Source organism: Pelodiscus sinensis, chromosome 12 (genome assembly GCF_052426305.1).
Source record: "Pelodiscus sinensis isolate ZL-2025 chromosome 12, ASM5242630v1, whole genome shotgun sequence".
Lineage (NCBI taxonomy): Eukaryota > Metazoa > Chordata > Testudines > Trionychidae > Pelodiscus > Pelodiscus sinensis.
This window is the reverse complement of record NC_143063.1, coordinates 31,145,441-31,159,551: the sequence shown is the minus strand read 5'-3', so window position 1 is coordinate 31,159,551 and position 14,111 is coordinate 31,145,441. Positions and strand designations below refer to the sequence as shown.

Genomic DNA, 14,111 nt, shown 5'->3' with positions numbered 1-14,111 from the left:
TTCTTCCACTAAAAAAAAACCAGAAGTGGAAACATGCTCTTTCGGCCACCCCTGTATTCTCCGAGGAATAAGGGGGCTTCCGAAAGAAGGTTTTTTCCCTGACATTTGGCCCAGTCAGTGTTGGAAAACCATTTCCTACAGAAGAATCAGGGAATAAAAATGCGGCAGTGTAGCCATACCCTTTAACCCAAGACCAGAGCCTGCATGCCAACCGTCTGCCCCTGCCTGATCAAAGGGAGGAAGGATAGGGAGGAAGGGAGGATGGAGTGAGCAGGGGCAGGGCCTTGGAGAAGGGGCAAAAAGGAGGTAGAGCAAGAGTATTTGGGTTTGAGGAAGATCCTGGATTGCATTTAAAGTAAAAAAGTGATCTTTTTGTGCTTAAAAAGGTTGAGATCACTGCTCTAAACCAAGCAGAACTAAAATTTCTGGATAGATTTAAGTGAGAAGAGGTAGAAAAGGCAAAGCATTTTAGGGACTGTAAGGGGTACCATCAAAGAGATCAAAAGCAGAAAGACTACTACAGTGTCTTTTTCACTTCAAATGCAGCATGGGATGGGAGTGTAGTCATCTGCTACCCAGCCACTGGAGCACCAGAATTGAAGCAAACATATGTGGCTGTGCCATCCAGAGTGCTGGCAGCACACAGAACCTCACCTGCAACTGGACAGTCTCTTACCAGTGCATCACACCAGCTCTCAGAACCAAAGGTGAAACTATGTTTACTACAGTAGTGCATAAGGGCCAGCAAAGAAGGGGACCCTCACCGTGCTAGGCATTGTATAAACATAGTAAGACAGCCCTGCTCCAAAAAGCTTATAGTGTAAGTTGACAAACTGAGTGTGGAAAAAGTCTACAATTGAAGTAGAATGAACAATGTGATGGCAGCAAGTGTCATTAGTTGCACATTTTATTTTAATTGGGGGAAGAGTGTTAGACTGGATCAGCTAAATGAAAATAAAAGTGAAGGGAAAAGAAACATTAAAGGGTAGTGGGGTGAGGAAGGCAGGGAAGGTGGAAAGTGTAAGAGGCAGGTGCAGAGTAAGCTGAGGTGATGCAATCAAGGGAGAATGGTAGCAAAAACATCCAGTCAGCACAGAGCAAAGAAGGTCTAGTTAAAATTGTAGGACGTTCTCTGCATGTCTGAAAGGTCCCTGCTTTGGCGGTTGCTACAGCTGCTCCTAGTCTGACTAATGTCTTTGCACTTTTAGATAAACACCTCATATGGATGAAGTTATACTGGTATAAGCACCTTTATACCAATATAGCTTGCTATAAGCACATGGATACAGATAAAGCTTGCTATACTTGTATAAGTACCTTTTACAACATGTAACATTTAACTACAGCCACATAAGGGATTTGTGCAATTTTAACTGTTTCTAAACAGACTTAGTTAAAAGCAGCATAAAAATGAAGTTCAGACAATTCTTTTAAGAAGCTACATTATGTTTATCACATTTTTAAATGGATACTAAATCCCTTAATCAAAAGTTCGAACTTACTTTATTAATGAAATATCATGCCCTTTTGTATATTAACATGTTCATAGTTTAGATAAATTCTACAAAACAATCCCAAACTATAATTTAGCACAAAGGAGTTAGCACTTACATTCTTGAAACTTGGGCTCCATGGTCTTACAGAAATTTTATTTATTCATGGGGGGAGGGAGAAATCAACCTTAAACATACAAAACTAAGTATCCCAAGACAAAAAATATTACTTACTAAAAATGGAGAAAAAGAAACAATTATGAATGACTAGATCAAAGATTGTTCAGATGAAGAAAAACAGCTTCCCAGCTTACTTTCTAGTTAAGAGAAGATCTGTTCATTGTAGCTGCTACTGGCTATCACAACAAATCTAACTACTATCCACACATCATCTGGAGTATGGAGGAGTACAATGTAGTTCTATTTTAAAAATCCTTAGAGTCACACAAAATTAAAAAGAAACCTAAAAACCCTATCAATAATGTTCTGCTACAATGCACATTCTGCAATGCGGCACCTGTTAGATGGTGCTACTCAGGTGGAAACAGACTTGTCACGTAAGCCACATGGACACTTAAGCAATGTAACCCTTTCCAGCAATTTGCAACCTTGAATCCATCATTACTCAAATTCCTATCTAATGCTTTTCTCCCCCAATAGCAAGCCTAGAGGCTCTCTGTGTCCCAGACCTTACTACAGTAATTTAGGTCTTTGTAATCTAGCCTAGAAATTACACTTTGCATCAACTCAAGTTTGAGAGCACCATTCAAGGGTAGTCCTAAGTAAAAGTGCATTTTGTACAAGCCTTTCCTAACTGGGCAAGCTGTAAGTAGCATATACTATAAGAGAGAGCGTGTGAGTGTGAGTAAGTGTGTGTGTGTATACTCACTCACTCAGAGGGGTAGCTCTATTACTCTGTAACTTAAAAACAAGTAGTCCTGTGCTGAAATCTCCACGTATTTATGATTAATGGTAAGGTATTCTTAGAAGACAGTCCACACTTCTGAAATGAGCTCCCTCTGTCATGGTGCAAAGTTTGGATTTCAAGGAGCAGTCAAATGTAATTCAAGTGATGGATTAACTGCTCAGCATTTGTCAAAAGACTCATGCATTTAAAAAATAATCACAAATACATGTGACATTGTGTAAAGCATTTGCAGGTGTATGGCAAGGGAGAGTGTAATGCATTGATGAATGCAACAAGAACACTGACATTGTGTTCTTATAGGCATGCAAAAAGAACAAAATAATCAGCATTCTAGACTTTAAGGTTGTAGAACTAGTCACACCTCTAGACTTCTCTGCCTCCTCTCTTCTCCCCCTCTCCCCCCCCCCAAAAAAAAGCTATCAAATTCAGTCTGTATCAAATTCAGTATTAGAGACAGGAAAACCTTGTAAATCAGAATGTTGTTTCATGTCTCTGCTACAAAGAAATAGGTATATTGTTTTAAAATACAAGGTAGCACAATCTTGTTACCAGGATCATAAGAACAATTATTACACGATGAACATTTAAACAAAAAAAAAAAATCTATTCTTTCATCAGCATGGAGGGTGTTGGCATGCAAGAAAGCGCTTCTTGGACATTAATGTGGAGTAATAGACAACTTGGTCTTCAACACTTTTAAAAATGCTTAGGCAGCTCATAAAATGCCTTGTAGAGTCCCTTTTTAAGATGATCCCACCCCAGCGAGGAGGGTCAGGACACTGACGATCTGTATACTAGAAGGCTGAACGCTCAGGGTCGGACACACACACACACACACACGCACGCACGCACGCCCGACAATAAATCCGTTGTAATCACCCCGCCAGCCAGCCAGGCTAATCTCGGCTCCATTTGACAGAGGGCGAGCAGCGTTAAACCCTGCGCCTCGCCTTGTGCTTCCCCTTCCTGTGTCACAAGCCACTAGCGCTGTGGCAATGGGCTTTGAGTAACCATGCGGGGAGCCAAGGCGCCGCTGCTGACAGCCGGGCACCCCGCGGCTCTGGGGGCCGGGCCGGGCCCTCTTGCCGTGGGGCTCGCCATGACTCAGCGCGCTGAGGGGGAAGCCGGGACACGCCGGACCCACAATGCCCCTCTCCCCGCCGTGCTTCCCGGCACGTACCGTGCCGCAAGGATGAGTCAAGGGCAGGCGGGCAGCCGGCTTGGGGGGCGGGGGAGTCGCTGCAGTAGGGCCCCCCCCGCACGGCAGCCCCCACTGGGGGGGGGGGGGGACCGCTCTCCGCCCTGCACGGCTTTCGCGCCCTTGCGGCCCTGCTCGGGCAGATGGCAGCTCCTGGGGCAAGAGGCTGAGCGCGCGGCGCTACCCGCGGGGGGGGGGGGGGGGGACAGGTGGGGCGGGAAGGCCCCTGCAGCCGCCCCGTCCCCGCTGCCCGGGGGGGCGCCCCGCGGGCTGACCTGAATGCCTGGAATCGGTCCTTGTCGGCCTCGAAGAGCTGCCTCAGGACGAGCCTGGCGGCGTTCGCCTTGTGCCACTCGGCGAGCTTCCTGAAGGCGGGGTCGCTGGACAGGGCCATGGTGCTGGCAGAGCGGCGATGCGGCGGGCAGAACAGGCGCCCGGATCAGACCTTTATAACGGCAGGCCCGCCCCTCCAGCGCCGGCCCCGCCCCGGCCCCTTGACGAGCAGCGCCCGGCCTGGGCGCCGCTTTCACGCGTGTTTGGCTTGTGGAGGGGCCCGAACCCCAGCCCATGATCTGCCTGGCCTGGGGGGTTTGCACGGGGCCGGCTCCGCTGGGTCACATCCCACTCACTCTCCTTAACAGCCCCGCAGGTAGGATCCCGCCCACCCATGGGTGGCCATGAGCTCCTGGCCTACGGGTGCAGCTTGCGCTGGGAAGCAAACTACCCTGCAGGCTCTGTGATCTTCATACCGTGACTGCAAGGCGTCGCCTCCCCGCCCTCCTCCCGTCTTGTAAAATAGACTTAGCCCTGCGGGGGAGAGACTGAGCTATTTGTACAGGACCTGGCAGGGTTGGACCTTCCTTTGGGCTGAGATCTTTGGATGCAGCCGCAATACAAATTAAGGGTTGCCGTTAATTGCTAAATAAAGTATTCCAAAAAACCCAGCAAGCCTCAGAAATCATAGAATTATAGAAACATAGAGCTGGAAGAGACCTCAGGAGGTCAAGTCCAGCCCCCTGCTTTAGACAGGACCAACCCCATCTAAATCAACGGCCAGGGCTTTGTCAAGCCCAGACTTAAACACCTCTAGGGATGGAGACTCCACTACTTCCCTAGGTAACCTATTCCAGTGCTTCAGTACCCTCCTAGTGAAATAGTTTTTCCTAATAGCCAACCTGGACCTCTCCCACCACAACTTGAGACCATTGCTCCTTGTTCTGCCATCTGTCACTACTGAGAACAGCCTTTCTCCATCCTCTTTGGAACCTCCCTTCAGGAAGTTGAAGGCTGCTATCAAATCCCCCTTACTCTTTGCTTCTGCAGACTAAACAGCTCCAACTCCCTCAGCCTCTCCTCATAGGTCATATGCTCCAGCCCCCTAATCATTTTGGTTGCCCTCCGCTAGACCCTTTCTAATGCATCCACATCCTTATTGTAGTGGGGGGGCCCAGAACTGGACACAATACTTCAGATTTGGCCTCATCTCTGAAGCCCCCCACCATAAGCATGTGCCAAAGTTCCTTTATGTGCATTTCCAGCCACTATACAGGTGTCAAAGCTGTTTCTCACTCTGGGACTTGCAAGAGATCTTAAAAATACCTTGCCTCAGTCTGTAGGTTTCTGATTAAAAGCTCCTCAGGATCACAGACTCCCTAGCTTTGGGAAGTAGTTGCCACCACCAATGCTACGTCTACACTGCACCTCTCTTGCACAAAAGCCTATGCAAATGAAGCGTGGGTTAGCATATTGCTGCACTTCATTTGCATAATTAATTAGGGCCTGTTTTTGCACAAGAGGCTTTTGTGCAAAAAGCAGCTGTGTAGACGGGTCCTTTTTGCACAAAAACCCCCTCTTGCAAAAGAGCCGTTCTTCCTGAAAAAACAAGGAAGAATGGTTCTTACACAATAGAGTATTTTTGCACAAAAAGGACCTATCTACACAGCTCCTTTTTGAGCAAAAGCCTCTTGTGCAAAAATGGGCCCTAATTAATTATGCAAATGAAGTGCGGCAATATGCAAATCCACGCTTCATTTGCATAGGCTTTTGCCCAAGAGAGGTGCAGTGTAGATGTAGCCCAAGTAAAACAACCCCCTCTTTTCTTCTTGAACCCAGGAAGAAAACACTTGCACTTCTTCCAGAAGGATACCCCCCAACCTCTTTTACCACAATAGCTTGGAAAAAAGAGAAAACAGACTGCAATCTCTGATAGCTGACCTCTTAGTCTTAGACATGCATACGTAGACCTTCTATTACCTTTCAGGACACAAGAATCCAATCAGCGCCTTAAAAAAGGAGATATTATTCAGAAAACAAAAAGATGTACTTGATAAAGCATACTGCTAGGTGTTTTAAAGCAACTGAGAAACAAACAGTTTTAAAACACAAAGAAATTCCAACTCTGGGATACAGCCCAGGGGTGGGGAACTTAACGCCCAGGGGCCAGATGCAGCTCCTGGGTTGGTGAGGCTTAGGGCCTCCCCCAGCATTGAGGAGCCAATGCTAGCACTCCAGCCCTCCTCCCCCCGATCTGTGGGTCAGCAACCTCAACACAAAAAAGGTTCCCCATCCTGGCTTAAAGGAAAGAGAGAGTGTATGTGTGTGTGCGTGCGTGCGCGCGCACCCAGCATTCTTTCTAGGTATGGTAGTTCTGCCTGGTTCAATTCATCTTGTTCCCCCATCTCCTGGTTTAAAACTCGCAGAAAGAAGAAAAAGCCAGCAGGACCTCTTTCATTTCAAATCTCAACATCTTACCCTCTCCCCGCACCCTTGGCTTTCCTGGATCCCTGCCAACATCTCTTAGCTACCTGAGTTTAACTCTTTGGTCATTGAATGCTGGGATGTTCAGAAAAGGCCAGTACTCCTCTTATCTATCAACAGGTTATGGAGATGTCTTTCTCCACAAGCAGATGCCATTGTGAGTCATTTAGCACTGTCATCTACCCATGCACGGTTGCCAGAAGAAAACTTCCATAAAAAATGGTTGGATCTGAGAGAATGGGTTTCCCATCTATGCAGGGCAATGACACCTGAGGCGTACTTAGAATTTATGGGAACCTACACAGTACTATTAAATTGGTGTCCCTATGCCTGATGGCATCTGGAGGGGGGGCATTTTTTAGAGATGTGATTTTATAATCTTCAGCAACACACTAATGGAATATTTTTAAAACAAAATTTAAACAATCCTGTAGACTAATAACCAGGGCCAGATTAAGACCGTTAGAGGTCCTAAACACTGAAAAGATTATGGTGCCCCCCCCATATGTAATTCAAAATAAAAACAATACTATACCATAAAATCTCTCTTTTTTTTTTTTTGGTGTCTCTGCTTTGCTGGTGCCCTAAGCACGTGCTTAGTCTGCCTATTGGGTAATACAGTCCTGCTAATACAGTAAATTCAGAAACTGATAAGGGTAGGAAATGCCTGTTAAATGGCCACTTTCCCTGATTCTGTTAACAGGTCTGTCAGGCTTTTTCACTTTTACGTTAACTAGATCCTCTCTGGAGGAAGCAGAGTCACAGAACAGAGATAGGAAGAGGCAGGACCTGGGTGGATATTAAGACCCCGTGGTGCCAGAAATCTTCAGGTACCCTTTGCAACTGCGTATTCTGTATATGGATAAGGACAGCTCTCATGGCACCCATATCTCAATAGTTTGCCTACCAAAAAGGAAAGTGAGTATGTGAACCAAAAAGGCTACCATTCACTCCTGCAAAACTTAGTGAACGACAGAGGCAAATTGATAAATAAAAAGGTAGGAAATGATTGAAGGTGCATGATGCCAGGCAGCAGGGCCAAAAGCCATTGTGGACCCTGGGTGAAGGTGGCAAGTGGCTCACCCTGGAAGGGGCAAGGCTGAAGGCAGAAGGGATGGGACTGAGTGTAGTCAGCCCTTAGCGCTGCCCAGACCTCAGCAAAGCTGTGTCCCTCAGCCCTCAAAGCCATGGAAAGTGATACTCTGGCATTCCTGTGGCAGTTCAAAGGGGCTTGGAGCTCCAGCCGAGCCGCTGCTGCAGCAACAGTGGCAGCAGCTGGATGCGCTGCGCCCCTTTGAATGGCTGAGTCCTAAGGCAATTGCCTCCTTTGCCCCCACCTCCACCACCACCACTTTTTTTGAGGAATTGATGTCAGGGTGCTGAGGAGACCAATTGTATTTGAGGGTGAACGAGGGACTTTATTCCCAAGAAATTATGTTGTTTTCTGTGGTGTGTCTGTGCCAACCCCCACATACCTGCTCCTAACTTGGCTCATGAAACTATATCCCAACATTAGTGACTAAGCTCAATAGTTGCAGAGCTTATTAGTTGTTCATTTCTGTTACAGTTTGTGCATTAAAGGCTATTATAACAGGGCAACTACACCAGATTTATATTGTAGAGGGGGACAGCCAAACTGTAATCCAGTTACTGATCAATGCTTTTGACTTCACTATTCACACTCATTTACAAAGCTCCATTATTAGCACACTCAGGGTACATCTAGACTACAGAACTTAAAGCTCTGATTCGTCCAAGGAATGTGTCCACTTTTCCAACATTTTTTTTCAGAAAAGAGGACGCGTTTTGTAAACCTCATTTCACGAGGAAGAAGGGATATTCCGAAAGAGGGGTTTTCCCCAATATTTGGCCTCATGTAGATGGACTAAATGTCGGAAAAGCCTCTTTTGGAAGAAAAGCGGGAAAAGATACACAAATTGCAAACTGCAATTTGCGTATGTATCTTTTTTTGACTTTTCTTTGTAGTGTAGACATAGCCTCTATCTCTTAATGACCTTATCAGCTTTGCTTTGGGGAAGGGTGTACCAATTCTTTTCTTTTAACCCTTCATTGTCAGGTGGGGTGGCACTAGGGAGGGTTCCTTGTGAACTTCAGCCACCCCAAAATTTGTCTAAGCCCCACTCCCAGTTGCCTCTCCCAACTGCTGACAGCAGCACTAGGGTGTCCAGCCAGCAGCCATTGTCTCTGGCCACCAAACTCTGAAGGCACAGCTTTCTCAGGACCCCCCAAAAGAAAGAATTATAGAAGATTAAGGTTGGCAGGGACAGGACTGGGGCTAGCCCCCTTTCACCTTCCCCTGCCCCACCAGCCCTTCAGTGTTGCCCTGAGGATGTCACTCGAGGCTCCAACGGCAGTTTAAAATGCTTGGGATAGCTGTCCCTTTTGCCCCCTTCTCCATCAGTGGGCCTGCCTGATGCAAATTAAGTCCATTATTTTTGTCCTACTTTCAGTGGAGATGGAAAACAATTGATCAGCACCATCCACTTTATGTTAGCCCTCAATATACCTGAAGACTGTTTTCAGGACCTTTCTCAGTCTTCTTTTTTAAGACTAAATGTGTCATGCACACTTCTTCCCCATATTTGCTTGCTCTCACTTCCCCCTACCACTCTAGGCTGCCCACAAACAGCAGCAAGCAGGGGAAGCAGATTGGCATCAGAAGCACCATCTTCTCCCCCCAACTGATCTGCAGACAGGACGTTTTTGCTGCTTGCCTAGAGTGAAGGAAAACTGACTCTTTCTTCCAGTCTGTTCCTTTATGCCCAGGATTGGTAGCCCTGGCAGGACTCTGGGTCCAAAGGTTTGCACAGTTATCTCTCCCTATGCCAGCCTCAGCCAGAGGCACTGTCTCCTCAGCAGCATCCACTACTACAGAGACTGTAAGCCCCATGTTTACACTTAAATCTCTTCTTCTTTGGGAAGCTGATCTATGGATGCTGGGTGAACTTACCAACGCTCTTTGTCTGAACGTGTCTCCAATGAGCTGGGGTAAGACCCTCTCTGTGCTGGTGCCTCTGGCTCAGGAATGGGTGCTGCTGAACTGAACAAGAATTCAGGCTTCTGAGCGCTCAACTTAAAGAGACAGTGCACTGACACACTCAGGTGCACACGGTCTCCCACATTGCCCTCAACACACACTCTCTCTCTCTCTCTCTCACACACACACACACACACACAGGCTACGTCTATACTGGCATGATTTTCGGCAAATGCTTTTAACGGAAAAGTTTATTTTCTCTCTTTATTTTCCACAGCCAGACCAGCTGCGAGAGGGGAGCAGTTGACACCACCCGGGACAACATCCCAAATCTGAGGGACCCGCAGATGTAGGAGACCCACGGATGAGTTCCAGAGGGAGCACCTTGTGGAACTTCAACCCCTGGAGCAGACCCAGGCCCACAGACTGCAGGAAGACATTCAGCTGTGGCAAGACACCTGGCAGGAGATGTTGGACCAGGGCCACACCATGTGTGTGGCAGTTCAATCCCTGGCTGCCTGAGACTGCTCCTGCTCCCACTCCCGCTTCTCTCTCAACCCCCCTTCCATGGCCACCGAAGCCCCTGCATGCGTGTCAGTAGAATCACCAGAGCCAGGTGTCATGCCCAGCCCCAGCCCTGAGCCCCTCTTCACCCCTCCTCCCCCTTCCAGCTCTCTCCTCCCCACTCCAAGGTTCTCATTCCCCCCTCCTCTCCCTTTCCTCCTCTCTCCTGTTCCCTCCCAGGTTCTTTCTCCAGTCCCTCCCCAGTTATTTCTACCCCAAATAAAAAAGCAAAGAGTTTATTTTTTCCAAAAGAAACTGCTTGTTTTATTGTCTCTAGTGGGGAGGCCCAGAGGAGAGTGTCACTGGGGTGCTTATGAGAAACTCCCCCTTGATGGACCTGCCGGATGGCAGCTGTGCACTGCTGCTAAAAGACCCTGCTGAGGTCAGCCTCTGCCCCCCCACACTGGCAGGAATGCCTCCCCCTTCCTCTCACAAATATCGAGAAGCTCACAACATGCGGCCACCACGTGTGGGATGTTCCACTCCCCGACGTCCAGCCGGGTGAGGAGACAGAGAAACCACACCTTCAGATGCCTGAAGGAGTCCTCAACAACCATGCCGGCCTGCTGAGCCTGCCGTTGAACCGTTCCCTGGAGTGGTCAAGGCGGCCGATGTAGGGCTTCATGAGCCAGGGCAAAAGAGGGTAGGCCATGTCCCCCTCCACGCACTTTGGTATGTCCACATCCCAGCCCCTGATGGTGCAGTCAGGGAAAAAAATTCTGGTGTGCAACTTCTTGAACATGCTCAAGTTGTGGATGACACGGGCATCATACACTTTCCCTGACCACCCAGCATGCATATATATATATATATATATATATATATAGACACACACACGCACACGCACAAACTGGCCGTCGTGGTCCACAACGGCCTGCAGGACCATCGAGAAGTAACCCTTCCCATTGATGTACTCATGCCTGGTGGTCAGGGGCCTGGATGGGGATGTGGGTGCCATCAATAGCCCCCCTGCAGTTGGGGAAGTATATGTCAGCAAAGCAGGCAACAGTGGCATCCATGCTGATGACCCCGCATAGCAGGACAGCATTGATGGCCTGCACCACCTGTAGAAGAAGATAAGCAAACAAACAGAGAATTGCAGGGTTGCATGAGCCCTCGGAAGGTCCTGGAACCCAACCCCTCCCTCCCCCCAGCAGGAACAACCCCCCACTTATTCCATGCCCCGGCAGGGCTTTGTGAGGGCAGCACTGCAAAACCTCCTGGGAAAGGGGCTTCCAACACCATCATCCACCCACTCCTTCCCTAGGGAACCCCATTCCAGCAGTCCACCCCCCTCCTGGGACAATAGCCCAAGAGCACCATATCTACACGACCAGGGCCCCAACAGTCGATCTCCCCACACTGAACTGATTCCCTGATTGATCCACACTGGTAGCTGTCCGGCACGGTGAGCTTCCGCAGGGCGATGGTGACCCACTTTTAGAGGGAGATGGTGGGCTTCATGTGAGTATCCTGTCACCTGAGGGCAGGGGCAAGCTACTCACAGAGTTCTAGAAAGGTGTCCTTCCTCATCTGGAATATTCTGGATCCGCTGCTGATCATCCCAACGCTCCAGGACAAGCCGGTCCCACCAGTCAGCATTGGTGTCCAGAATCCAGAAGTGTCAGTGCAGGGGAGGGCAGGGCAGGATTCAACAGCATGAGCCATGCACACAGCGAGCCAATGAGGGCCTTCAAAATGATCAGAGGGTTGTGTTCCTGCAGGTGCAGCATAAGCTACAATAGCTGTCAACTGCCCAGAGGCAGGTCTGGCTCCATAGCTGGATTGCTGAGGTGTCAGAAAGAGCAACCAGAGCAGGCAGAGGAATGGGTTTGTTGTCCTTCGAGGAGATAGGCAAAGGAAAAAAGCCTGAGACACTGCTGTACAGGGTGATCTGTTAAATCAAGAGCCTCAGATAGCTTCAGGCAGCAGCCACAGGAAGTGAGTGCTGTCCTGATGCCCTGACTGAAGTGGTTCCGGGTGGCCTTAAATGCAATTTAATGTCCAATCAGTGTGGACGCTCTATTTTCAATTGCTCAGTGCTATTCAATGAGCATTTGGTGTGTAGATGCACTATTTCGAAATAAAGTATTTTGGAATATTTCTTCCGGACTAGCTGATTCCGAAATAAAAGTGCAGTATAGACGTAGCCAAAGTGAAAAATACCTGACCCTGGACTCATTATTCAGGCAAAACTCACACTGATTCTGATAGGATCAGGCCCAATCCAACCCTCACTGACACCAGGGGAGACTCATTTTTTCATTGGGGATTGAATCAGCCCTAGAGAGAGAGACACACACACTCTGGCTACGTCTACACTGGCCCCTTTTCCGGAAGGGGCATGTTAATTTCAGAGATCGTAATAGGGAAATCCGCGGGGGATTTAAATATCCCCCGTGGCATTTAAATAAAAATGTCCGCCGCTTTTTTCTGGCTTTTAGAAAAGCCGGAAAAGAGCGTCTACACTGGCCCCGATCCTCTGGAAAAAGCGCCCTTTTCCGGAGGATCTTATTCCTACTTTGAAGTAGTAACTCACTTTGAAGTAGGAATAAGATCCTCCGGAAAAGGGCGCTTTTTCCGGAGGATCGGGGCCAGTGTAGACGCTCTTTTCCGGCTTTTCTAAAAGCCGGAAAAAAGCGGCGGACATTTTTATTTAAATGCCGCGGGGGATATTTAAATCCCCCGCGGATTTCCCTATTACGATCTCTGAAATTAACATGCCCCTTCCGGAAAAGGGGCCAATGTAGACGAGCCCTCTGAGTATAAGATTAATACAGAACTCCTGTGTTCTGACACCGACACCCACCTTATTATCTTGAGCAAGTCACTTCTGACTACATTTTCAAATGTGTCTACTAATTATGAATGCCTCAGACTTTTAGTTCATTGGGCATTGCTCAGCCCTTCTGTAAATCAGACAAAAGGTGTCTCCTGCTGGGCACTTTTAAAAGTGCTGACCCACATGATTTGCCCAGACTAATCTAGTGCTTCAATGGCACTTCTTGACCTAGAATCCCAGTCTCCAAGATTTGACCCAAAAAGCAGAATTATGCTTTAAATGCTATACACATAGGACTTCTCTTCATATGACTCAAACTACTTTACACGGGTGAACATAAAGATCTAGGAAAAACTTAAAAAACAACAAATAGACTAATACCATCTTAAAGACTAACAAAACATGTAGATTGCATCATAAGATTTAGTGGGCACAACCCACTTCTTCAGATGACTGGAGTATTAGAAGTCCAGATCCAGATCATCCCTCCCACAGGAAATACACATCTCTAGGGATCAGAAATCTCTCTGAGGACTCCCTTGTGAAGATACTTCCCACATCATCTTGTCAGTGGGAGCAGAGTGTCTCCCATAGAAAATGCTGTAGGGCTCATCTGCAAACCTGACAGATCAGACAAGAGGATCAGATGCATTTGTGCAGAGTTCCTGAGCCTCCATGCATGCTCTATTCTCCTGCCATGTCTACAAAAGGGATGATCTGGCCCTACATAACACACCACTGAAACAGAGCCCCCTTCCAGGTGGAAAATAGTACCTGTTTTAACAATGCACAACAATTTTAGATGACAGTTTATAAATAAGTGAAATCACAGCATCCAATGGTTAAACAGTTCTAGATCACTAATCTCTCTAACCAACAGATAGCAAAACTGCATTTATTATTTGTTTGTAGCCAGACAGGAACCCCCCTTGTAACATCCATTTTTGCTTGCCTGGAGCATCCAGGGCACACAGAGCAGAAGGCCCAGGCTGTGTGACCGTGAATGGCTGTAAACAGAGATACACCAATTGCTGACCAAGAGGCTGCCAAGGAGTGCCCTTGACTCAAACCCATATTGATACGAACACACATCCGTCCGCGGGGGGAGGAATCTCTCGCCCAGTAAAAAAATGTCTAGTATTCACAATTTAGTTATCTCTCTCTTGCAAGTGTAAATTAACTTGAAACTTGCTTGTAAGAACTGGTGCCACAAAACGGACCAGTAGAATTTGGCCTCTTAGATAAGAAAGAGGATACGGGCCCCCAGGGGTATATAGATGGGTCCAGCAGCGCATTTTCTCTGAGTGTCAATCTACCATCTATCTGCTGGTCAGGTTAGGTGTTTGATCTCCTGAGGTTCCAGAGGGGACGCCCACCTCGTATTCGTCTTT

At 47.7% G+C, this 14,111-nt stretch overlaps 1 protein-coding gene across 1 annotated transcript in view; it reads right to left on the bottom strand.

The window, feature by feature from the left end:
* GPI (glucose-6-phosphate isomerase) overlaps nucleotides 1–4,073 on the bottom strand; it is a 28,395-nt gene extending 24,322 nt beyond the window's left edge. Inside the window, exon 1 of the mRNA XM_075940083.2 lies at nucleotides 3,895–4,073. Coding sequence (XP_075796198.1) covers nucleotides 3,895–4,013 — 119 coding nt within the window. The 5' untranslated portion in view covers nucleotides 4,014–4,073. The remainder of the gene's footprint in view (nucleotides 1–3,894) is intronic.
* Between the last annotated feature and the right edge of the window lie 10,038 nt (nucleotides 4,074–14,111).